Here is a 26737-nt window from a genome sequence, read left to right as displayed (position 1 = left end):
AATACTTCCTCCGTTCATGTAATATTGCAACATGGGGTTGGACACGGGTTTCAAGAAAATGAGAGATATAGATAGGAATAAAGACAAGGACTCATGTGATGATGAGAAAGAAAGAGAGAAAACATGTACAAATAAGAAAATGTTGCAATATTTGTAAGACTTTCTAAAATGGTAATTATTGCAATATTAGGGGAATGGAGGAATTAATAATTAGAACATTATTTTCAATCGAAGGTGTATTAATGGTTTAGATTGACTTTCCGTGTCTTCAATATGACCTAACTAAAATAGACTCGAATCTCGAATGAGATCCATAGAGAATTTGCCCAATAGAAACTAATCTGAATGACCCATTTGGCACTCTTGATCATTCTTCCCTAAATTAAAAGGACCATATTCAAAACTTCAAGCTTTTCAAGTATCTTTGGTTAAGCAACATTCATATCACGCCTGGCAATCGACAAACGGGAGCATTGTGGCAATAAAAAAGACGAGTAGAAGTTGGATATACTTTAAACAAGGTGTACAAGAAGCCACGTCAACATAATTTCATCCTCCACCTTGTACAAACTAAAAATATAGTCCAGATGAGGTTTATACAGGGCCTCCTTATCTTGCGAAAATTCGATTACAACACAGATGTCATATGCCATGATTTTTTCAATTATTCAGCATCACACTGGAGATGAGGGCATTTTCAGGAATGCAGAATTGCCAACACCATTCATTCCCTTGAGGAAGATTACGGTAGAAATTGGATACAAAAGCATAGACATCATTACAGTTACAACATCGGAAACATATGCAGTAACACACCTTTGAGACATGAGCATTGACGTTTAATGGTTAACATATGCAGGTATCACTGCTGTAAAGGCTCAACTGCTGTTCTAAAGAGGAGGACATAAACCTTGTCGATTGAAAAATACAAGAAACCTCCAAGTGAGTGAGTGACATAAGAGCCGAAGCTTGTGCCCACTATACAATGCCATGCAGGCCCATATGCTGAATCAAATTCCTGAAATCCGCATGCACAAACTTACGATCAGTGGCTGAAATATTGTAAGGTACATTTGTGGAATAACATACCTTAAAACTATACAAAAATGGAACATCTGTTAGGGAATAGGGTTTAAGCGGTGCAAGATGAAATGCAAATTCCCTATAGCCTATATCAATTAGGATTTAGGAAAGTTTAATGTATCATATATCTACCTAAAAACAGGTAACAAGCTTAACAAAGTTTCAAATCCCCTGCAAACATCATACACAGATGTTTAAACATCAGCAACAAGAATCAGTTTTGTTTTGAGTAGGTGACAAAGTTCTACGGGTAGCCTTTGTTGTGGACCGCATTCATGTTTAAGTATTCAGGACATGTAGGTTTGTGAACTAAACACAAATCAATAACAAGGTTACATAAAGCTATATTCAAGTGCTGAATACAATGTTCTGTGTTTTGAAGCACCACTGTCAAAAAATACGATTAATAAAATTTATGAATGCTATTTTCCTTTTCATTGAACAGAAGGATTTTATATAAGCAATATGACCGATTAGTACTATATGTCTACATGTTTAATAAATATGTGTGTCAAGGGACATAATAAGACTTCCAGATTACATATTTATGTCAATTATCCCATTAGCATCAAGCATCAATGAATCCTAATCTTCCATTCTATCGTCCACTGTTTGAGATTTTTCACTTTGAAACATTGATTCAACCTTCTCCACATCAGATTTTCCTAATATGTCAAAATCACAGAAAGCGACCAAATAATTTTATGACTAAATCAGTACGTCAAGCCTGAGCATTTCTGTTATTACGGGCATAGAGAAAAACAACTTTTTAATGTTGAAGCAACTATTCTTTAGCTCTTTTAGTTTTCTTATTTTTTAACTCCGGGAAAATTAAAAAAAAAAGCCATAAGAAATCTTGTTCCAAATTATTTGAATTGCATACTCCTGTTACAAAACTCGAGATCTAACTAAGAACCAGCTATATTATAAGGATTCACACATTTAATTGTACAAATACAGATTATAACATCAGAAAAAATGAATATGGAACCTCTATGACAAAGAATGTTCACTGATCATGGTATATTTTGAAGTAGCTTATCACAGTTATTCGGCTTAAGTACTCTTGTTAGACACAGGTACAAGTCCAAGTGTCAAACACTCAAACTAATATTTTATGTAAACATCCATATATCTGGTCCAAATGAAGTGTTCATACCTATGTCCAAACATCAAGCACCCAGCACCAATATTTGATTAAAATGAGGAAATATGCTCCAAACAATATGACAACTACAATCTATCTTTCCTCGTAATTTTGGAGACAGAAATTGACTGTTGGAGTATAGGATAAGCAATGCAATATTTTTGTTTCCAGGAAAGAAGGCATAAGGATAGGATTGGGTGATATACATATAAATATACAATGATAATTAAAAGTTGCAGTGCCTCAATTGAAGCATTTTGCATAGGGGCCAGTGGGCAAGTGGGATTATGGTATATACATTTGCCATGGAAATATCAATACCAATATTAGGTTAGACCCTTGATTTAAAGTGCATTGACAAAGACCAACTTCACAGAACTTCATGGAGCCTTTTTAATTTAGTCGTTCATGATCCAAAGCTAAGATATTGTCTTACAATAACTAAACCTTCATAAACATGTTTGGAGAATAGACAGTCGAGATATATTTCCAGAAATATTGCAGGTACATATAGGCATGAATTTTCTAATAACCCAAAACCTTAAGATATATTACTTCGAACATGTCAGACACTACTAGAAATGTCTGAATAATTAACACTAATTGCCCAAGAAATAAAAAATAGCTCCCTTGCATTGGAATAATAGCCCACATTCTATATGTTATACTATTACCTCTCTAAAATTGGCCACCTTTCATTTGCCTCAACTCATTCAGACTTTCAAAGAATGGTCCAAAGGTTCCAACATTATTAGGAGCATATGATCTTGATAAAGTTAACCCAAATGAGGTCTCAGCATTACAACAGATACGAGAAAGACATCAATAATGATAAAGATTTAACGCGGCTCATCTATAATGTATTAGCTGTACCCACAGGGTAAAACTGTCAAAGGGAGAAAAAATTTATTGTGTATGAGTTCAAACTTCAAACAAAGAAATACAAAGTAAGGAGTAACAAGGGTTCTCAAAGGAAGTCGATAAACTCATATCAGAAACAGCAACTGATAAATATCATGGCCTTCTAAAGGGGCTGCACCTGAGCCCCAGCCAGTGTGAATGCTGCCCCCCAACCCCAAAGCCAGGGCACACCGCCCCTCGAACACTTGTTTGCTAACCAAGTGGCAATAAACCGGCCATGGCTCATGGGTCACCTGAAATTGCTTCTAAGCAACTGGCCTACTATAGCCACAATTTCAAGGAATCCCAACATTATGTACAACAAAAGAAAATAAAAACAATCACTACTCACTAGCATTCAATTTTTTGCCATTACAGAAAGAAACAACTCAAACAAGTGTGGAAATGAAAAATTAAAATAAAAACTCTTAAAACATCAGGAAAATAATAATAACAATTACTATTCTAGTATTCTACTCCAAATACAGCAAAAATAACACACAGAAACAAAATAACTAATACCCACAAACCTAACAACAACAATCAAACAAACCAGTAAAAACCAAAGCAAATAAATAAAGATATAAATAAAATTACAGATCCAATTAAGATAATATTTTAAAAAAAAAAAAATAATGTGATAAAAAGGGAAGAAAGAAATGACCTTTTTAAGAGCAAGAGCAAGGCGTTTGGTATCAACCCTTTTAGTGGGCATTGAATCAAGAAGATCTCTAGCACATTGAAAGGCTTTATTTTGTAATGAAATGGGCATATCAGATGCTCTAATTCGAACATTAAAAAGCTCATGATTTTGATCTTGTTCAACTGATTTCTTCTTCTGTATTAAACTACTTAAAAATTTACTCCTCCTCTCTAATTCTTCTTCTGCATTAGCCATTTGGGTCACTACTCACTAGGGTCAGCAACAATATACTCAGATTCTGGGTTTGCTTTTAGTGCACTCCATGTGTTCGATAAAATGCGTAAGTGAAAATAATTGAACAGAGCAAGTACATTTGAGTATTATTTTATTAAGGAGAGTAGGAAGACAATGTTCAGAAACAGAAGTCTCGATTTCGAATGGAATCTTTGGCTTTTGCTTTGGATGTTTTTAAGTTGAGTCATTTTCTTATTGTTTTATTTAAAGCAATTTTGGGTTGGGACGAGGGTTTGGTAGTACTAGTAGGAGACAGGAGTTCAATTTGACCACCATGATTGTGGGTACTTTCTGCCTTGGACCGAGCTTATTGTCTTACTCCCTCCGTTCCCTATTATTTTTTACGTTTGAAATTATGTGAGATAATTAAGAAATTATGTAAAATTGAGGTAAATTGATAATATTGTACATGTAGCGTAAAGAAAATATTACCTCCGTTACATATTATTTGCAAAGATTTGATATAAAGTAGAGAGAAAAAATGTATAATTGTTGCAAATAATATGTAACGGAGGTAGTAAGAAAAGAGATAGACTGAAAGTTATAATGGGAATTGAAAACCCATTGAAAGATTATAAATAATACAATTGCATATGAAAAGTGGAGGGCAATTAAGTATTTAAATTGTAAGTAAAGGGTAAATTTATCCAAAATTAATGACTTAAACAGGAAAGATTATAAATATAATGTAAAAAATAAAAAAGAACACCTTAAATGAAAATGTAAAAAGAAAAGGAAACGGGGGAATACTAACATTTTTTATAGCTCTATCAGACTATCACTCATCTTAATGCTAATGTACCAGTACTACACCTTTTGTTATCCTAAATCTTACTGAGTTACCCGTAGCTAAGCAAATCCTTACCCTTATCTTTTAAAAAGTATGAGTTACTATTATGAATAGTGTTTGGACAATTATACCCTCTAAAATGTTTATCCCTACTTTTTAAAAGGTATGAGATAACTCTTATGAATAGTGTTTGGACAATTATATCCTCTAAAATGTTTATTTACTTAATTGCCCCCATTGATGTTAGTTAGCTCTTTTTTAAAACTCTTAAGAATAGTGTGTGGACATTTATACCCTGTCAATATTTGTTATATGTTTTCCCTCATTAATTCTACAAGTAACTAAATTTGTGATGTAGGGTCAAACCGAAAAAGCTTCCTGAATATTGCTAGCTATAGCGGGCGCATCACGTGCGTTAGCCACCCTAGATTTAAGAAAATATTTCAAAAAATTAGAAAAGATTGTCAAAAACAAAACGAATTTTGCCCGCTCTTCTAAAAATAAAATAATCTTTTTATTATTCCAAAAATAAAGCAACATCTGACATGTATTTAATCAAAATAGAATAAAAAAAATCGATAACCTATTTAAAAATCTCTTAATCAAACATGTGTCATATCATCGAATGGTTATCATTTTTTAATTAAATTTTTACAATTTCTTTTGATAATAATGAATTTTATCCCCCCCCTCCCCTTTAACCCCTTTAGCCCTCCCCATCACCTTCCCCCCCCCCCCCCCCATCACCTCCACCTCCCCCTCCCTTACACAGCAGCTAACCCTCTTCCCCCACCCCGACCCTACTTGATCGCCAAACTATCCCTACCCTTAACCCCGATCCCTACCCTATTTCAATTCCATGAGGTTTCAACAATGGTGGAGGGTCTGGTGGGATTAGGGTTTCAATGCTCATGGAAAGGGTAGGCGTGGGGGAGTCAAGCTGGTGGTGGGCTAGGGTGGGGGCTTTGAGCGTTGTGAAGGATATGATGGGAGGATTCGACTAGTCCATGGTGAGGTGTACTGGAAATCTGGTTTGGTGGTGGGGTGGGTGAAGTTCTTGGCCGGTGGGGGTAGGCGGTGCCAGGGTGGGCGGTGAAAGAGGGACTAATGGGAGGGTGGATGCTATTTTCAAAAAAGCAATGTTTATAAAAAGAAAAGTGTTTAAAAAATTATCAATCACATTGCGATACGTGTGACAATCAATAACATACTCCATATTCTATATATTATTTGCTCCGCTTTCCTGTTTCCAATATATATATATATATATATATATATATATATATATGTATATATATATATATATATATATATATATATATATATATATATATGTATATGTATATGTATATGTATATGTATATGTATATGTATATGTATATGTATATATGTATATGTATATGTATATGTATATGTATATGTATATGTATATGTATATGTATATGTATATGTATATGTATATGTATATGTATATATATATATATATATATATATATATATATATATAGCTCCAATTTCCTTTTCATATTTTGTTATCTACTCCATTTCCTTTTTTGGCAACTACTTTTAAAGTTATATTACTATTTTCCTCCTCACTACTCGTCTCCTCATATGATATTTTTATATTCTCTCATCTCTCCACTACCTATATTCACTCTAGTTTTTTCATATATTTTTTTTTTGAACCAACCCCACTTTTATCATAAAATAATACTCCATCTATTTCATAATATTAGTCTCATTTACGTTTGTCAATGCAAATCCCGTAAATATCTTTGATCTCACGCTACTAAAAAATTTCAAACTTAGATATTAATAAAATAATCGTCAAAACGAATAAAACTAGATCTCATATGACTATGTTTGTTCTTATATAGAGAGAAATTTAGACAACCTCTTTTTAATTTTTAATAGTTAAAAAATTCTAAATGTGACTAACATTAGGAAAAGGAAGGAATATTTTTTACTATTCCTTCTAAGGCCTGCTTGTTTACTTCACTTTTTAAAAAATCGATTAAAATAATTTATGTTCTTTAATAATTTCATTTTAGTATAAAAGTAAGTTCAATTTAGTAAAAAATAAGTTCAAGTCAATAAAAATAGTTTCAGTTCAATATAATTAATTTCGGCTCCTGATCTCAACCTAGATGACAACAAATGAACTAGTCGTTGTTTTGGAAATTTCCACCAAAACTCCAAATCTCCTATGGCAAATCTTGAATAATAGCATTAGTGTACTCGTGACATTCTCCATAAACGGCTGATAGCCCCTTGTGGCACTGGTACGTGTATTCTATGCAATAGTCTAAGTGAGGCGATAAACCTCTCTTCCTTATATGGGTGCTATCTCATTAAAGACATTTGGAATCATTCTTTGGTTAAACAATGGTTAGTGATAGGTCCTAATTTGTAAACATTTTAGGTGCATATCTACACTCAATTGTTTATAGATTTAGAGGTCTAAGGTGTATTTTTACATTATTTGCTTAATTACGTTATGCTCAACTACTCTTCATTTGTGTGTTTTGATGAACTTTAGATGATTTAATTAGTAGAAAATGGATTATGGTTGACTAATCTTGAGTATAATAATCATGGAGCATGAAGCTATGTCGCTCAAGGATCTCAAATCATGTCTTTCGAGAGGAAATTATGATAGAAAGAAGCAAAGGCGTTAAGACTTGACGATATGTGTCCCGTCCACTATTTTGATCATAACTTTTGATATACAATTGATATTGGATTATTGATTCATCAAATTGCATTGGAAATTAGACTTCAAGATCTTTCCACCGATATATTACACACCTCAAACAAAGCTCTAGATCTCAAGTTATGATCGTTTTAAGACGAGCTACGCATGCAGCAGGTATTCACGGACCTGCCTCATGCTGGCACGCCCATGTATGGACGATTGAATTAAGGCACGTTCGTGCCTTTGAGAGGCACGTCCTTGTCTGGACGAATAAGGGTATTTTATTAGTAGATTAGTTTCCTAATTCTATCTTAATTCCTAGCTTTATTTTAGGTTAATTTTTAAATTACCATCCAAAAATGTATCCATTTTCAAAGTAACCACCCGTTAAAATTTTTATTTTATTTTACCACCCCTTAAATTCAAAAACTACTCAGATTACCACCCATTTCAAAATTCCGATGGATTTGTATTGTGTAGGCCCCTTTTATTATGTTAGAGTATAAAATTATTTCAAAATCTAGTATATTATTTTACTTAGGTTAATTTTTATTTCTCATATATTAGTATTGGTTGATACTTTTTTTTTTTGGTGAAAAGTATTGGTTGATACTTGATTATTCTTTTTTTATGTTTATGTTTTCGAAGTATTATGTTTTCTTCTTCTCTTTCTTTTATGTTTATTCCCTTTTTATTATGTTAGAGTAGATTTTTATTCTAGGGTTATGTTGAACCTTAATCATGGTTGATACTTGATTTATTCTTTTAAAATCTCAATTAATTGTTTATATTGTTCATTCATGCTTAATTGATTGTGCTTATGTCAATACTAGATTAGAGATGATTGGTATGTATTGTTATTATTCCTTTGTTTTAATTACAACGAGAGTTACTAGCAGTCAAAACAGGTATCTTGAATGCACGACAACAGTTCAGACAGATGGAAGTTAGAACGGACAGCAAGCTTTGTGTACAGCTATTAAGAAATCCTAAGCTGGCACCAAAGGAGTTGCAAAATTTGATCTCTGATATCCTTGTGGAGTGCTCTAGTTTAGATTTTTTCTGTATTTGCCATGTTCCTAGGAGTGTGACCTCTAGAGCTCATGACCTAGCTACTCAAGCTAGGATCAGGAGATGGGGGTAATCCGGTTTTCTTTGTTTTCCAGCTGCCAAAAAAAAAAAAAAAAAAAAAAAAAAAAAAAAAAATTACAACGAGAGTTGGGATTTAACTGATTTGAATCGATCTTTTTGTCAAAAAAAAAAAAATGATTTGAATATATAGATCAATTAAGGATTTATTGAAATTTATCATGAAAGTAGTTGAATGAATGAATAGGAAGTTAAAGTAATGTGCTTAATGTCTCTAATTTGCATGATTATTCCACGAGAGTAGGCTTGATTGTGATTAGGGAAGCCATTGATTACTCAAGAGAGACCTTTGGTACTATCTAGGGATTATTTTTCCTTGTGAACATATAATTGATTGATTGGGGTACGAATATGTCTTATATTGATTATACTAGTGGCAATACTTAATTATTAATTATAGAACTTTTTGTTATTATTTGATTCGTATTTGATATTTGAGTAGTCGTAGTTATTTAATCCATCATTCTATCTTTTATTCAGTTTTGTCATTGGTAAAAGTTAATTGTTAAACAACCTTCACTACTCTGTGGGATAGATAGACCCTGACTTACCCTACTACATAAACCATTCCTTGTAATGATTTAATAGAAGCATTCATGTTTCTTAAGAAATACAAAATTGCTACAAAGAAATTTAACTTCCTCAATTGAAGTATTTAAAAAGAGCAAAACTCCATCATCTGATCTTCAGGCAAGACTCCTTTGATATACTAAGAATTTACCACCGAGTGCATATTGTGTTCACCGAGTGGCATTATAGAGCTCTAACGGATACTTTTTTTCTCCTCGGGGTCTCCTATCCAGAAACTCCCCCCCCCCCCCATCCCATTCCACCCATCCTCCTTCATAAAGAATATTCATATTGAAGGCACTAATGGTGTGTTTGGATAGAAGGAAATGGAAGGAAAAGAAGGGGAGGGAAATGGAGAGATGTGATATCTTTCATTTGGATAACAAATGAAGAAGTAAGGGAATTGGAGGGGAGAGAAATGGAGGGGTTAAATTGTAGGAAAATGATCCCTCCAACAATGGAGAGATTTTGAAGGAAAACTCACCATTCTTCTCTCCCCTCCCTTTCCCTCCCCTCCTCTTCTCCTCCCTACCCTTCTTTTCCTTCCTCTAATGTTATCCAAACACACTGTAAATCTCCTTGTCATCAACTCTCTCAAGGACACTAGCTTGGTCAATTCCCTGGCAGATTTAACTCATCATTAGGGACATATGCACTCTTCTCACCAAATTTGATATTCCTATTTTTTTTAGAGGCAAATGGAATAGCTGATTGGATAATAACAAATGTAGGTCATTTAGTTAATGATAGTATAAACATTACTCCTTGTAAGTTGTAACAACTCTAGTCTCTCCACTATTCTCCCCTTTGATGCATTAGGAGTTCCCCTCGTGGCCTCGTGAGGAGGGTCTCCTAATGCCCTCTGTTTTTCTTACCTTCATAAGAAAAATAAAAATAAATAACAAGACTCATACACTAATATGTACGACGACCCTCAAGTTTGTTAAGTAGTGTTTAGCAATCACAACCACCCCAAGCTAAGCTTAATCCAAATTCTCTCAATTTCTTAAAGTAAAAGCACCTGCATTTATCCTTTCATAAGTCAAACCAACGTATTTGACTTTGCTTATATCACTTTATTATTGAGTTGAGCTTTGAAACAAAACTGATACATAAATGTGAACTAACGCCCTACCACAATGAACTGCTCCCTTCTTTAACTAAAAGTATGTCCTTTTTCATCTTTTTCCCATGTGACTTCTTGCATGTCACAAAAGTAGATGATTAATTATTCTATGTATGAATATTGAATATAATTACAATCACGATTTTATTTATTCTCCGATAATCACTCAGGATGATATAGAAAAAGCACGTTAATTAAGCTTGTTTATTCATCTTATTGTGCATTTGTGCTTTCCCTAAATAGTAACATAGTTAATAGAATAAACTAAATTATCATCGATGTATGCAAATAATACTAACCTATTAGTGTGATTATTTCATTCAAATTTTACACCTAAAAAAAAAAAATGTGAGGTCAAGTATAGTATCATTGCACCAATGGTAGAATGATCTCTCTAATTATTATTGTTGGTAATTGGTTTAATTGTATTTATGATCTAATCTTATCTAAACTTGTGTTTTTTTTTTTCCTCAAACATTTTATATATAAATATGGTTCAGTGATGTTTAGAATGAAAAAGAGAACAATAAAAAAAAGGCATGAAAAGTGATCGAAGTTGCAATCCAAAAGAGTTGATAGACGAAAAATTATGACCGTGTAAAACATACTCCGTAGTACTTAACAAATATGTCACTATGTTTACATTATTGAGCAATGTAATACATTATCCGATAACTAGATGTGTTAAAACTCAAATATCGATTTGATCTAAAACAATTCGACCTAACTCAAAATGAACCAATTCAGAATTTAACTTCATATATAGCCATCATAATTTAACAAAACTTAAATTAAACATGACCAAAACCGATGTATGACCTGAATTGACACCTCTACGGCAAAGTTCATAACTAAAAAAAAAAAACAAAAAAAAAAAACCTTCTATGCATTTTCGCACATACACAAACAAATACTCACTAGTAAGTTGTATGCCACTGTAGTATATGTAATATTCCAAGACTCTTTCACACATATTAATGAGATTAAATAACACGACAACACAAAGTCACGAGTTCGTTACAATTATAGTCCTGTAGATTTCCAACGTACAATAACAACCTCCAAATGTTCAATCCCAATCATCATCTTGTGTTCACGGAGGCTGCAAAACTATTAACCAAAGCAAGGGCATTACTAGTGTACTCCTTCACAATCACTATCTTGTCAAACACTTCGTCTTTCACGGGACACTCCGCGACGTCCTCGAACCCGTCCGTGCACGTATCCTCATTCGTTAGGGCCGCGCTCATCCACGTCTGGACATTACTGAGCTGGAACCTTACCGCCTCGCTCGAGGAGGACTCGAGAGCCGAAGCTACCTGGCTCATCTCCTTGAGCGATTTATGTATTTGGTCGACAGTGTCTCCGAAGGTGGAGGAGCAGTCGTGGAGGGCGGAGGTGGCCCGCGGGTCGGGCCCGTAGTCGGCCCGTTGGGTCATGTTGGTGAAGAAGGAGGAGGCGTGTCGGGCCCGGGCTAGGGTGAGCCCGATGGAGATACGGGCTAGTTGGGCCGGGTCGAGGCGGACTGCATTGGCGTAGCGGGAGAGGGAGGTGTAGCATACGTCGGGGTAGAGGGTTGTGTTGCAACTCGATCGAATGAAGTCGAAAGAAGTGGCGGTGGCGGTGGCGGGGGGAGTGGCGGCGGAGGTGGGGAAGGAGTGTGTGTGGGTGAGGAAGAATGTAAGGAAGAGGAAAATAAGTTGAGAGTGCATGGTTGTTTAGAAGGATGAGGTTTTGTTTGTTTTTTGATAGTTTATGTATTTTAGAGGGACAAGAAGAGTTAGGCTAATTTTGGGGATTGGAGCATTTTATACATAGAATTTTATGAATAAGAATGTGAATGTATAATGTCGTTTTTCTTTGTTGTAATGTGGTGGGGGTTGTATGAATAGCTTTTTATGTGATTATGTTGGTTAGATGTTTTCTTGTTTATTGTTAATGTTAATTTGTAATGATTGGAAATAACCATGTTTTGCCGAATTAAGAGGAGAACAATTAAAGTTTTGCTAACAATTCCAATTGTGCAACTTTAATGATGTGATACCTTTCTAGCTCCCGTGAATGATCTTCACGGGTTATTGTAATTTGGGACATTATATTTATATGTGGTGGTCAAATTTTATAGATTTTGATCCTAAATTCTCACTAGGAAGAATATCAAGAAGATAATATGGATGCTTCCAAAAAAAAAAAAAAAAACCATAAATAATATTGAGATTTTATTAAATGTTTTTGAAAGAAGATTTTGTTAAATTTTAGTAACTTTGAAATGTTAATGTAATGCTTTTTCCGATGTAAAAAAAAAAAAAAAAAAAAAAAAAAAAAAAAAAAAGAAAAGAAATGAATGTACATATAATTTGATATATTAATGGAATTTTAATCTACTTTGAGTCTCTACATATAATTTGCTGACTTGATTGTAATTTGCAAACGAGGATTTTTCATGAACGCCCATTGAAGCAACTCACTAGTAATGTATGGCCACAAGGTTGGTTAACCCGACGTCATCATTATGATTGTAAAGCCGAAACACGGTCATTGCCCAATGTCCATATCTACTTCTTTTATTCCATATTAGTTGCAATTTTTTTTTTGGCAAAACATGATTTTTATTACACAAATGTAAGTATTAATATCATTGATTGAATATTTGCACAAATTAGAAACGGTTTAGTTTTGGAAAATATACATTGATAGACTCAACAACATTTTACATACTAACATTTGCTTTCAAAGTGAAGTAAATAGTGCAAAAAGTCAAAATTTTGCGAGTAATATAGGGTGGAGAGTGTACATTCTTATTAAAATGAATGATTCAAGGTAGATTGTTAAATGACACTCGAGCATATACCATTCTTATTGAGAAGTAATCTTTAAGTGTTAAAAAATATTTACACCATCTTGAATTTCACGTTTATGAATACACAATATTAAATGACACACTTGTATTTTCTAAAAAAAAAAAAATTGATGCTGAAAAGATATTGAGACTAACTCAACATGCTATTCATATATTAACATATGTGTATATATATCAAGAAGTCAAAGTTGATACAACGCAATAAAAAAATGTTAAGTTAGTGTGTTTTGGCGAAAATTTGATTAGTATGAATATATATATACACTTTGATTTAGCTCAAAAGATCATGTTGAGTTTGTTGACATTTCCAATCATCAATTCATTACCTCTATTGCTACTTGGTCACCTGTTAGACTAACTAATGGTTAAATGAACTTTGAAGGGTGCATGTAATCTCGAGAAAGAGTCCACTAATCTCGGCATCATCATGCACTCGCTTTGTCACTTTGATGCTGTTGGCCTTGGTATAACTGCTTTCATCGACAGTTAAAAGTTTTGACAATGTTAAACAGACAAAAATAGAACACCAATACTTAGAAAAAGACAAATACTCGTAATACTTATCGATCACAACCATAAGTTTATGGGATCAATCCCCACTAGTGGCGATGTGGGGTGGAATTTTCTTTAACTATCCCCCGACTCTTACTGAAACTATCGTTTAAGATATGGTTCATGATACAAGAATGTCACTCTATCCCACGGCATGCAATCATACAATCTGAGTAGTAAAATGCAATTATGGGTCTATTTAACGAAGAATTTGATCCCTGTCCTAATCTCCCTCGTCCAAGAACCTGCTCCCAATCTTATGATCTTTCTGTCCGTGGGACTTCTATGGTTCGAAAGGATTTAATATAATGCAAAAAAAATTCCATTCTCAGAGGAATCACCATAGTCATGGGCGTTTAGAGAATTTCTGGACTAAATTTAGCAATTTCTAAAACTACTCATGGTCCCAAAAGCCAGAAAAATTTTAAGATCTCAAGCCAGGATAGAAAAAATATAATAGGGTTTTTTTTTTTTTTTTTTTTTTTTTTTTTTTTTTTTTTTTAAGTAACATTTATTCAGAGTTATTGTCTATGAGCTCAGCTCAAGCACGAGAGGATTCATCTCTACTGGAGTTGCCTGTTGCCAACTCTGCAAGTTCAACAACGATCCTCCTTTCTTACAAAAAATCCTCAACCAAAAGCTGAATTTGAGCCAGAAAATATGGTAGTACAAAATTAATATTGCCTCTTATGAAGACTAGAGAGGACTCAAATTGCAAAGGATGTGACATCCAGCTGAAACACTTCCCGCTTATGTGATAACAGTTGGCTCTGACCTCCCAGTGAATTCTTGCATCTTAGAAAGCTTGAGAGCAACATCAACCTGCAACAGAGTGCATAATACAGCTTAGAAAAACAAATAAGGGAAAAATGTAGTGGCCAAAGTTTACATAAAAAGTTGAGCAATCTCACAAGGGGTTTAAGTGCTTCCTGTGAATCTCTGCTGATTTTTGAGGAGTCGTTTACATATTGCTCAATGTATACACGAACAGTGGCTCCTTCAGAGCCAGTTCCAGAGAGGCGGAATACCTGCATTAATCATGATCACATTTAAAACCAATGCAAGGCATCAGAGTTTGGAGAGAGCAGATAGAAACCAGTCAAATTAATAATAAATAAATAAATAAGCTATTTTTGTCAAATAAAATAAAAAAATAAAATAGCTCTTTACCAATCGCGAGCCATCTTCAAACAGGTAGCGAATACCCTGGTGCTTTGAAACTGAACCATCAACAGGATCAGTGTATTCAAACTCATCAGCATCCTTCACATTGGCCACAGTGGAATTAACTCCCTTCACAATCCTGGTCAAAGCAAGAATTAAAGAAGCTTAAGAATTCAGATAACATAACCAGACCTTGAACATCAATAATCATAGAGGTGATGCACAACATTTCAACAGCAGTTCCAACTTTTAGAGAATATTAAGATTTATGCGAAAATTCATCATGTAACTTAATAAGTTGAGTTAAGCACTTATTAAGTTAAGCATACATCCAGAAATGTATACACTTGAACGCAAATAAATATCCTGGTAAAATTTATGGTTTAGATTATGTATGGGTCAATCAGCTTAATATGAAAAGCAGGCCAAGCGATGATAAAGACACAAAAGAGTTGTGAAGTACAATTGATATACTTTTTCATATATTTACTGGAAACTAAATTTAAAAGTTGTGAAGTACTCTCTCCATAGTCTTTAGTTCTACTCAGGTATGTGCCTTTATGGGTACTTTTAGGGGAAAGGTATATTGAGTTCCATGTTGTTAGGTGTTGAACTTGAAAAAAATAATTAATAAAGCAAAGATGAGTAGAACTTGAAAAAACTGAGGTAAAAGTAAAGTAAGTAGAGCTTAGGAAAACAAAGGAGATGATTGCTAAATTAATAATTTTTGCTGGTACAAAGCAGAAAGCACTAATCACCTAGGAAAAAAAAGTAAATAAAAAAAAATCTAAAGCTAATTAAAAGCAATTAATTACTTTCAGTCGTCCAAGGGTCTGAAAAAGATAATCCTTGGCTTCTATTTTACCCTACTTGTGGTTTCTTTATCTCCATTGATTGATGACTTAACAATCAGATACAATACTGCATTCCATGCTACTAATTTCCATGTATTCAAATAAACGTATCAAGCCCCATAACCAGCTTTTCCCCATGGTCAAATCCAACAGATAATTGTAACGAATTTGGTACTTTCATTAGATGGTTATGAAAGTTGTCTCATAGTGACTTTTGATTCATAAGATCAATAGTGCATCCAGAAGAATCGAAAAAGTAACTCTTATAAATCCAATCAAAGCCAATAAACTCTAAAATGACATGAACTAAAAGACAGTTAACACCAGCTTACTTGTTAACTTCAGAGAGATCAGATTGCAGATTGACCAAATGTGCCATAAGTTCTTTTGCACCACCAGCATCAACATTCTGAGGAAGCAAATTTCAGTATTAGTAATTGATGTCAAAATGATAAACAAGTTGGTAATGCTAAGCTTATACGATGTATAAATAATACTCCCTCCAAACAAATTTAATCACCGCAAGTTCAAAATTATGTTAGTAATTTAAAATGGTATTTATTTAATACCTACAAAAGAACTATTGCAGGTGTATTTTAAAAGACAAGTGTAGTGTTTTAACATTTAAGTGGTAAATAATATAAAATGAGAAAAGTTAGCAGTGGTCAAACTGCCAAACGATTGGGAATAGAGGAAGTACCTCATAATCATATCTAGTGTAATAGTGCCGACCATAGGTAGCCCAATGCTGACGAACAATGTCTTCAACCGTCACAAGGTTTTCTCCATTGAGTTTATCCTTGTTCTTTAGAGCAAGAATAGATAGCCATGCCAAAACAGCCCAGATTCCATCCTTCTCACGTACATGATCAGAGCCTATTCAAGAAGCTCAGAGAAATCATTCTGATTCCTTATGAATTCATTAGACATCACATATGAACAAGGACTGCAGAAGATAAAAGCATACCAGTTCCAAAACTCTCTTCACCACACACTGAACAAAATCCAGCATCCATCAAATTCCCAAAAAATTTCCAGCCAGTGGGCACCTGAAATTTAGTGAATCGCCATTAAATGCCTTCTAAAGGAAAGACAATGCTCACTATTTACTTTAGAGATTGAAGAGCCTATAAATTTTATATAGTTGAAGAAAGAAAAAAGAAGAAAACAGCTACAGAAACCAGTTAAAGAACTAAAGATAAGGAGCTACAGTCACCTCAAAGAACTTCAAATTAAGAGCTTTTGCAACAACATCCAGAGCAGCAGAAGTAGGCATGCTCCTGAAAAGTCAATGCAATCACAGATACTTTAACAAACATAATGGTCCATCAAAAAATATAATTTTACAACATACCGACACTTAATAATACATCATGTTGTCATCACCCATAGAAGATGGGAGAAGAGAGAAAAGGAACTCGGTAAAAATCAGTGTTGCTAAATTTGTTACATCACTAATAAAGTGAGTGATTTTACCGTATTAAAAAAACATAATACCATTTAAGATGGAAAGACAGAGGTGGGTACACACAAATACAAGATTACAACGATGCTAGAACCAAGGGGGCCAAGTTTACAGAACCCAAAAGGCTGGAGCAAGATGCAAGAAGTCAAGAACAAACTGTATGAATAAAGCAGAATTAGACACCCTTAAGGCCTTAAGCATACCTAGCAACTCCCTTCAGACCACCAGAGAAGTATGGAATTGCTTCTACAGCATTAGCAGCAATAATGGCAACGGAATCCGAGGGGGTCACAAAAAACCTAGGAAAAAAGGTAAGTTAGATATAGAAGTTTCTCACAAGATATCTGCTCACTCTAAGATGTAGAGTCTACCTTTTACCCAGAATCATATTACGATCAGCATCACCATCAGCAGCAGCACCAAATTCAGGGGGTTCACCATCTGTGTCTGTTTTACCCAAACCCATACGTTGGACTAATTCCTTTGCATAAGTCAAATTGGGATCAGGATGCCCTCCACCAAAATCTTTCTATAAGGATGAAAGAGTGTAAGCTATATAATCTACTTAAACTAGATACAATAGTTCAATAAAGACATATCACAAAATCCATTTGACCTTTGGTGTACAGTTCAACAGTGAACTCTCATCTGCACCAAGCTCTTCAACAAATATATGCTTAGCATAAACACCAGCAACACCATGAAGGGCATCATAGCTAGAAATTAGGCAGGGGGAATCCCAACAAAAAAATGTTAGCACAGATATAGCAAAAGTTTACGACAGAAGTGCTTTGACATTGATCTAAGTACTCTTACCAGAATGAGAATTTTGGACATGCGAGCAGCTTTTTGATAGCTTCGAAATCAAATATTGACCTGCTCATGCAACACAAAGATTATACATCATCATCCAAGTTGATGTCAAAGACATTAGAGGATAACTTTATAAAAGACATCCAATTTGAGAATAAAAATATGAAAATTAATTCTTCCCCCTGTTCATACCCCTTTCCATACATATTGCACTGTTTACCATTCAAGGAAGTTTCACAAATATTGCAACATATGCATTTGGGGATATTCAATGTTTCCTTTCACATTATAAATTCCAACATAATCTTATTGTAAACACCTAAGCATATAACCTACTTACATTTTTAAGGTAATTCGCATGGATTCTATAGTTTCTTCTCACCTTTTACCCAATATCTAAAAAGTTGTGCGCTTCCCATGTTGCATAAACTTTAGATTGGAGGAAGCAATATAATATATGAAAGAGAAAAAAATTTCAAATTGATCCTACAGCTGATAGAATATTCAAACAGAAGAAGAGTTTTCTTAACAGTTAAAAATATTAGCTGTGTTACTCGGACTCTTCATTTTATCTCAAATACCCGTGTCGGACCCTCGACACTTGGACATGGGTATGACACGTGGACACTTCATTTTAGTTCAAAATCATAGATTTTTTTAACAAAATAGCCGAGTCGGACACTTAGACACGTACCCGTGTCGGACATGGGTACCCGAGTCTAAGTAACATAGAAAATAAGTAACACAGAAGTAATTTATTTTAGAATTTATTTAGCTGAAGGCCTGAAGCACTAATTCACCCTGAGGCCTAAACCACGGACTATGATAATTTAGAATAAATCAAAGATATCCAATTATCATTCAGAAGTATGTCTCCCCAAGTCTAACACAAATTTATGTAGGGCTATGATGTGAGGAAGTTGCATCAGCCGACAACCAAAAGCCTAACCATGCAGACCTCCTTTCAATAAATTGTAGCTCCTATCTCTAAAGATATTTTTTTTTCAAATTATAGCTTTAACTGAGACAATTATCAATTAGTTAGCCTTGGGATCAGAAATTACAATGTATCTTATATAAAGTGGACAATTTTCACAGTCACACCCCCGGAATTTCACTCAATTTGTTGGAATCCTAGGAATCCAACCTTTTAACCTTCAAGACTCCATCAATCATGCACCTAAGGCAAGGATATGGCCCTCACCTAGAATTATATTTGGCATATCAAAGGCAGGGCATAGAACTGTTCTCAGACAGCATTTAGAAGCTTAAAGCACCTTTTAATAGCTCCCTAATGCCTGGATAGAACAGACATACTGTCTGTAACTCCAAAGTGCTCACCATAAGTGAATTGAAGCAAAGAAGTTTAAGTCCTAAAATTCATTTATACTATAGTTGGATAAAGATATTTAGTAGGAAAGGGATGGAGAGAAAATGAGGGATACAAATTCCTTATTTGAATAAGACATAGGGCAAGGAAATGGAGGGGTCCATTTTACTTTCCCTCTTAATAAACCAAATCCCTCTATTGTTGGGGAGATTTGGAAGGAAAATGGAAGGTCACTCTCTCCCTCACCTTACCTTTCTTTTCCCTCTTTTGCCTTCCCCTACCTTTCGCTTCACTAGGGTCATCCAAACATAGTGTTATACATTAAAGACAACAGTAATACAAAAGCAAGTTCATATAGCTGATTTTAAAAGATAGTTCCTCCTGTTTTCTTTTACTTACAAGAGTTGCAACATAGCCTCATAGAACGCTCTTTGTTGAAGAGATTAGATGATACAAAGGGACAAATAAATCAAAAATTTTTCTACACTAAATACCTAACATTTCCCAATTCCCTGTTTTAAATATTACATTGATAAAGTCGTTCATTTAATTTCTCTAATTACCTCCTAAAGTGTGTGCCTTGAGGCTATGTTGCAATTAAAAGAAAGCTGAGGAAGTATTTTACAGAAAATTAAAATTATAAGACCAATTTCCTGTTGTGCCAATTGAATCCAGAAAACCAATTGATAACTAGAGCAAACATAAAATAAAACATAGAAGGCACATGCAGATTGTGAAAGCCAGCTTTAGACTTACTTCATCAACTTCACATAGGTATCAGTTGAATCAAAGACTTCAACCTCAAATTCACCATCAGGCCCTGAGAAGCTAGTTGTGCCTATTTTAGAGATATCAACCTGGAAAGAATAGGAACAATTTGATATATGCTAAACTAATGTACTGTTTGGTTGGCAGTTTAAAAAAAAAGGCACTAATGGTAATGGATATGGAGTTTTGTAAGGATAGTCCCAAGCCAATGTACATGGCAGCGCTTGTCCACCCCTAAACATCTATTTTTATTCACCAATTTTCAAAATTACCCATTGTTGAATGATAATAGATATTTATACAAGAAAAGACATGTATGGGGTTGAAGTTTTAGTGCCATGGACGTTGACAAGTAGCTTTCTTTACAAAACTACATAGAAATCCATTACCATTCCGCCATTTAAATCCACCTAACAATGGGCCATTCAAACTCTATTTGTCATGTACAATAAGTTGAAAACAATACATCAGGCAAATCTTCAGCAGTCAAATACTCCTTTATGGTAGTTGTATTCTCATAAATCTTGTCCGTAACTCCTTCTGGAGCAGGTCCTCCATTTTCCATGTTGTATTTTATCCCAAAGTCCTGCATAAATGGAATATCAAACAACAATAAATATTGCATAATTCTAGATTCCTAAATCCACCAACAATGAACTATGCTACAACTGTAGGACAAGACAGACCTCAGTAGGACCTCCAGGATTATGACTGGCAGTCAATATGAATGCCCCAGATGCCTTAGATCCCTACAATAGAAATCCCAAGAATTAACCTAACATGAACTGTTTCGAAGAACTCAGACAGCCTGCAAATATGTCAAACTTACATCTTTCCCAACTCTTTCACGTATCACAGCTGACACAGCAGGTGTTGAAAGCAGTGTGTTTTGACCAACCCAAACACGTTTAACTCCATTTGCAGCTGACATCTTTATAATAATCTGTCGTTTTTCCCAAAGAAGAAGCAACATCAGACAAAGATATTTTATGTTACAAAAACTGTTTCCAAAAATAAAATCGCAAGGCATTCACATTTCAGAAAGAATCGGATGACAGACATACACATCATAACATCATCTAAGCTCCACATAAACAAGCCTAAACTGAAGTGATTCAGATTAACATACTTTAAAAATCATACAAAGCCCCATATAGTACTTTATCATTCATTTACCAGAATACCACAGATGGAGTAGAGTTGGTGTATGAGCAAGAGCAAGGGACACTTAAGGAATTCTCACTTGATTTCTTTACACACCACTGTTAAATATAAAAGGCTAGAAAATTTCTCAATGACTATAATAGGTTTTCTTGAACAGCCTTAAAGGCCAAGAAAATTTACTGAATGAGGAATAAAGCTACATACTTCCAGATAAATAATTTTATTAATATGTTGGATTTTCTTTTGGTCGAGCAGAAGAGAATTTAAAGGCTTCCTTTGACCAAAATTAAATTTTGTTAAAGCTTGTGTACAAGAAGCCTGGTGTTAACAAAATAGTTTCATTTTTAGAATGCATCTAAGGAAACAGCTAAACAATATACAATGAACGAAAGCTTTAAAAGATGCACAATTTTTTAGTAGTTGCATCCTCACAATGGTTGACTGTTTCCTGGAACTGTTTTTCTTTTCCATGCATACACCAAGAATAATGTCCAACTGTCTACAATATAGTTTCAATTTGACTATTTGAGTAGGATAGAAAGTTTGATTATAAGCAAATTCAACATACTTAAGGTATATATACATCTTTATTCAGCAGATATACGGGTGAAGTACTTGTCATTGCTACAGTAAAATGAAGTTTAACTTGCAATGAGAATTACTTTTAGTCTAAAACCTACTTGTGTATATTACAGACTAGATGGCTAGTTACCGAGAAAGTAGTCCTCATTTCTGTTGAGTAGAAAGAGGCGGAAGGAGCATTTATTAATGTCAGTTATGTCACATTGACTCTACCATAGACCCCTCTACTTTTAAGAGTTGATCAATGGTAATAAGATTAACACATGGTAATCTATACCAAATAGTTCAAGACTGAGCAGCAGGGTGTCCAGGAGTACATGAAATCAAAGACCAGACAAAGCTTAAGCCAAACAGATAAATAACGGAAGCATTTCCTGACCTAAACAAGAACAAATTATTAGTGAGAAAAATCTAAGCTCTTCCTCAAAAAATTGAATCATGTATGAGACAAGGATATAAGAAAAGAAGTAGGGATAAAGGAAATCATATAAGCTCTTCCTATAACTAAATAAATTTATTCTCTGTTTTTTTTTTTTTTTTTTTTATCTACTATTTGTCAAAATCTAGGACAAGGTACATGCAAACTACGGGATCAATGATATGATTATCAGGTAGAAGTTATGACATTAGTGAAAGCAGTAGGTTATTCAAGCCTTCCAGGAGATAACTAAGCACCTAAGAGGAGAAGGAGAAAAAAAAGGAAAAGCAAGATCTGGCTTGAGGTTTATGTTAAATTTTATGAAGAAATTTGGCACAATCAATATGTATTACTTGAGAAGAAGACAAAAATAAGTTAAAAAAAATAAATAAATAAGTCAGAACAATAAGGTTAGCAAACAAACCTGGATAGCTTCTTCAGAGTAATAGCGTCCATCGCCAGAAACAACAAGTGTTTTACCTGAATTGACATGAATTAACCAATGAATCAACTGACTATACAAAAAGCACCATATGCACTCTGCATTCAAATTGTGACTCTACCTATGTTGACAAACAATAGATTCACTATGGCTCTGTTTGCTTTGCCGAAAAACATTTTTCAAGAAAATGATTTTCCCATTTTCCATTATTTGGTTAGTAAGGATGGAAAACAATATTTCCAAAGGTGAAAAATAGTTCTCCCAAGATTGGGAAATGTTTTCCTTTTAAGAAGAAGGTATGCCACATATTTCCTCCCTACTCATTACATCCCTCACCTCTCCTCTCATCCATCTTCTCCCTTACACTCCAAATTTTCCCCTTCCTCTATAATTTTCCTTGCAAGGAAACAAACAATAGAAAACTATTTTTACAATTGTGTTTTCCCTTGAAAGTGTTTTCCGTTACAACAAATGGAGCCTATATCAATTAAAGAAACCAGAATATAAAATACTCTATTGAAATCTTGATAGATTTTTATGAAGACTATTGTATTTATCATAGAATAAATCACTCCTCTTTAATATCCTAAGAGTATAAGAGGAAAAGGTGACTATATAGCACACCCTTTAATCCTTGCCAAATTACACTTAGATTCATTCCCATTACCAACAATTATTACCATACAGGTCATAAAGGATATAACAACAGTCCAACATCCTACCCTTTTTGATGCAAATATGTTTTCTCTTGGAATCATTTTACTACGAAGCCACAACCACTTTCCCTCGCGAACAGTGTTAAAAAGTATCAATATCCAAATGACTTATACCTCGTTCTAACTTCAAAACAACGCACTAGATCACACCTCATGAGGTGATACATTGATGTGTTCCATGCATGGTACCTTCTTTCATGGATGGTTCTTCTAACTCTCTTGAAAATTTAAGCTTCTTGGTTGTTTATTGGAAAATGGCCAGTCAGGATTCTTTGTTTTATATTTAAGTTTGTTATTTATTTTACAGATTTTTATAAGAAGAAATTTACATACTTAGTTCAGGGCTCAAGAGAAAATTCAGATCTCGCACATCAGGTGAACTGAGCATTGCCTAAACCAACTAACCGTAATATTGTGAGTTGGAAGGATTCGACCTTGTAACCTTTGAGTTGGGAGGTTTTGACCTTGTAAGTTGTAACCTCAAGGTTACAAGGTGAAACCCAACCAACTACATTAGTAAGTTTGGTTGTTTGATGTGGAAATTGGTATCAAAGCATTAGGTCATTATGTCACTCGACTTATACACTTATTTTTCTTCCCAACAAAGTTGTCGATTTAAAATGAACGTCTCTTAACCTAATTCAACCTCTAATGTGATAATTAGCCAAACTAAATCACATTGCCTTCACAATGTTTCATCTAGAACAATAATCTAAAAGGTTAGCAATTACTTTAATCACTCTTAGCTTACCCTTCGCTGAACCTCAACAAACTGCAAGTAAAAACAATTGAAATCTAAAAGATGTTGATAACCACATGAAATTGTGCCACAGTAGAAAACTAAGCATAAGTTCAGACAACATTAGGTATTGCTATATGTAAGTTTGGGGAGGGTAACACAAAGCAAGGAGTTTAATTTTGAGTAAGGAAATGCTATTGTCAAATACCAAGGTAATAGGGGAATACTATTATATTGCTATAATTGTTCCCCCATATTACCTAAATTCATGTTATCTTCAATTTTAAACAACATTTTCATAACATGACAATACCACCACAATGCTAAGTATTTAGCATCATTAGAATAATAAAGTGAAGAAAACAAAATTTGATTATTTTCACAATATGACTGTACCACCACAATGCTAAGTATTTAGCATCATCAGAATAATATAAAATTTAATGAATAGATAATCAAGTACTCAAACAATAGGAAGTCAAGCCACATTGTAAACAGCATAAAAGGAAACTATTGAACCCACCTGTTATCTTCTCTGCTGTGAGGGCATTGAATGTGGACTGGACAAAATTTTCCAAGTAATGAGGTTGTGCGAACACTTTGACCTGGATGATAAACATAAAAATTAAGAATGGCATCAAATAAGAGTGAACTTTCAACCACTCTAAGCACTTTCTTCTCCAGAAACTTCACCGCACTTATGGAAAGGTCACAACTCTTATGGATCAAATATATAATGGCAGGAAATATATAATGGCAGTCGTGACACAAAAGAAAGTGTTTTACATCCGTTGAAAAGACCAATGTGAATATATCAAAACAGGCATAAAAAGATAGGGAACATAAAATTATGAGGCATTTTCTTTTAGTCCAACTATTTTGCTCATATAATATATAACCTGAATCATTCCATGCAAAAATTTGAATTTTGTCCTAGCTTTACCCCTTTTCAAATTATCTGACACATTTTTTTAATTTCAACAACAAATAAACAAAGGGTATTAGTTTAATCATTTTACTAAACATGAAGTGCATTAACAAGTATACTATGTGTACTAAGGCTCAACAGATGTTGACACTTATTATGGACGAGATAGATGGAGCAGAATTTTTTTTACACGGTCCCCTTTTATGTAAAATGACAGACATGAAGCCATTGCTCCATAACTTAAGCTATCAATATTTTTGTTAACTTACTACTCCATGCTAGTGTTACTTTATTTAGAAAACAGAAACAATTCTTTATAAGTCATTACTAAAAATCATCTATACAAAAACTCAAACCATTAACAGATTTAACACCACTTGTCTCATCCACATTTTATCTTTCTTTTTTTCCTTTTCTTCTATAAATATGTTTATAACCAGGTTTCTTCATATGAATCTAATGACATGTTTTTCCACATAAGCATATTATTTTTATCATGATTTTACTTTCAACGGCGCGTGCATCGCACAAGTCAAAAGGCTAGTTAATAATAATTCAACAAGCCTCAAGGCTCTAACGTTCATTATAATATTCCTTAATTTAAGAATGAAGTGCTATTAAGCTATACTATACTGCCTTGCGCCTGTTAGAGTAGTCACGATATATAGGATACTCCACATAAATAAATAAAAACTCAAAACCATACGCATGACAAAGCCATAACACAGCCCGGTAACATTTTCTGCATATTGATACTTAAGGTGAAGTAGTGATTTGATAAGTGCAAATGATATTTATTGAGTACATAACTCAAAATCGATAATAGAGCACACCAACTATCCAAACACAAGTCGATCCCACCATTATGAATTTCAATGAAAGTTCACATTAACGCAATCTACGATCTCTTAACAACGGAGATGCATCGAAGACCGATTCAACAAATCAGATTAAAAAAAAAATGATACAATCACAGACATCAAATGTCACCATATCATACAGTCAAATGATGTCAATCAATCCAAGCTAATTTGAAAATGATTTAAAAGTCAAATCCAGGTCCTAACAACATTGGATATATAATCAAATACATCATCAATCAACACAAAACAATGCCAGTAATTAAAACATCAAAAATGCTAAAATCACAGCATAATTCAGATGTAAAATGGATCTGAATTTGATCGGATGATACAAAATATAAGATCGAACAATGCAAAACAAACCAAAAACAAAAACGCATTGGATTGAATCGAATTTAATTTTTCCAAAATTAAGCAAACAAAATCACAAAAAAAAAATGAAATCAAAGATGAAATGAAAAGAAGACCTTCTTCCGAAGACCGGAAGTCCCAGGTTTCTGGCCATCGTAAGGCTTGGTGGAAATGCGAGAAACTTTGAAGATCGCCATTGTTGAGTTTACTGGATAGAGAGAGAAAATGGAAGATAGGAGAGAGAAGTAGCTAGAAAACGTAAGCTTACAGTTTTATGATTTCGAGAGGTGGCAAAAGGAGAAATTATAGTGATGTCACATGTAGTTCATTG

The 26737-nt window shown here is 34.0% G+C and overlaps 2 protein-coding genes and 1 pseudogene across 2 annotated transcripts; all 3 read right to left on the bottom strand.

Moving 5' to 3' along the window:
* Positions 1-35: 35 nt before the first annotated feature.
* LOC145601269 (uncharacterized) lies at positions 36-4218 on the bottom strand. Its single transcript, XM_081657255.1, has 2 exons — positions 3795-4218; positions 36-1018 (listed from the first exon to the last, which is right to left on the bottom strand). Exons 1-2 carry the CDS (start codon positions 4026-4028, stop codon positions 863-865), a joined length of 390 nt encoding a protein of 129 aa, XP_081513381.1. The 5' UTR covers positions 4029-4218; the 3' UTR covers positions 36-862.
* Positions 4219-11031: 6813 nt separating this feature from the next.
* LOC145602356 (pectinesterase inhibitor 7 pseudogene) lies at positions 11032-12419 on the bottom strand (annotated as a pseudogene).
* A 1745-nt stretch (positions 12420-14164) lies between these two features.
* On the bottom strand, positions 14165-26737 carry LOC145601049 (phosphoglucomutase, cytoplasmic-like). The gene is made up of 18 exons (XM_081656966.1): positions 26523-26737; positions 24788-24869; positions 22792-22847; positions 21033-21146; positions 20890-20952; positions 20670-20789; positions 20192-20292; positions 18109-18168; positions 17909-18008; positions 17664-17821; positions 17496-17591; positions 17044-17107; positions 16795-16876; positions 16528-16703; positions 16160-16236; positions 14980-15112; positions 14721-14837; positions 14165-14631 (listed from the first exon to the last, which is right to left on the bottom strand). Exons 1-18 carry the CDS (start codon positions 26601-26603, stop codon positions 14560-14562), a joined length of 1752 nt encoding a protein of 583 aa, XP_081513092.1. The 5' UTR covers positions 26604-26737; the 3' UTR covers positions 14165-14559.

This window comes from Chenopodium album, chromosome 21 (genome assembly GCF_948465745.1).
Source record: "Chenopodium album chromosome 21, dcCheAlbu1.1, whole genome shotgun sequence".
Lineage (NCBI taxonomy): Eukaryota > Viridiplantae > Streptophyta > Magnoliopsida > Caryophyllales > Amaranthaceae > Chenopodium > Chenopodium album.
The sequence above is the reverse complement of the archived record's forward strand: the minus strand, read 5'-3'. Positions and strand labels throughout refer to the sequence as shown.

Excerpts from the sequence above, each read along its gene's own strand:
- LOC145601049 (XM_081656966.1), bottom strand. The coding sequence starts at position 26,603 with ATGGCGATCTTCAAAGTTTCTCGCATTTCCACCAAGCCTTACGATGGC. Across the intron at positions 20,953-21,032 it reads GTGAAAGAGTTGGGAAAGAT|GGATCTAAGGCATCTGGGGC; the intron begins GTAAGTTTGACA and ends TTTCTATTGTAG. Across the intron at positions 17,822-17,908 it reads TGTTGAACTGTACACCAAAG|AAAGATTTTGGTGGAGGGCA; the intron begins GTCAAATGGATT and ends TCATCCTTATAG.
- LOC145601269 (XM_081657255.1), bottom strand. The coding sequence starts at position 4,028 with ATGGCTAATGCAGAAGAAGAATTAGAGAGGAGGAGTAAATTTTTAAGT. Across the intron at positions 1,019-3,794 it reads TTGCTCTTGCTCTTAAAAAG|GAATTTGATTCAGCATATGG; the intron begins GTCATTTCTTTC and ends TGCGGATTTCAG.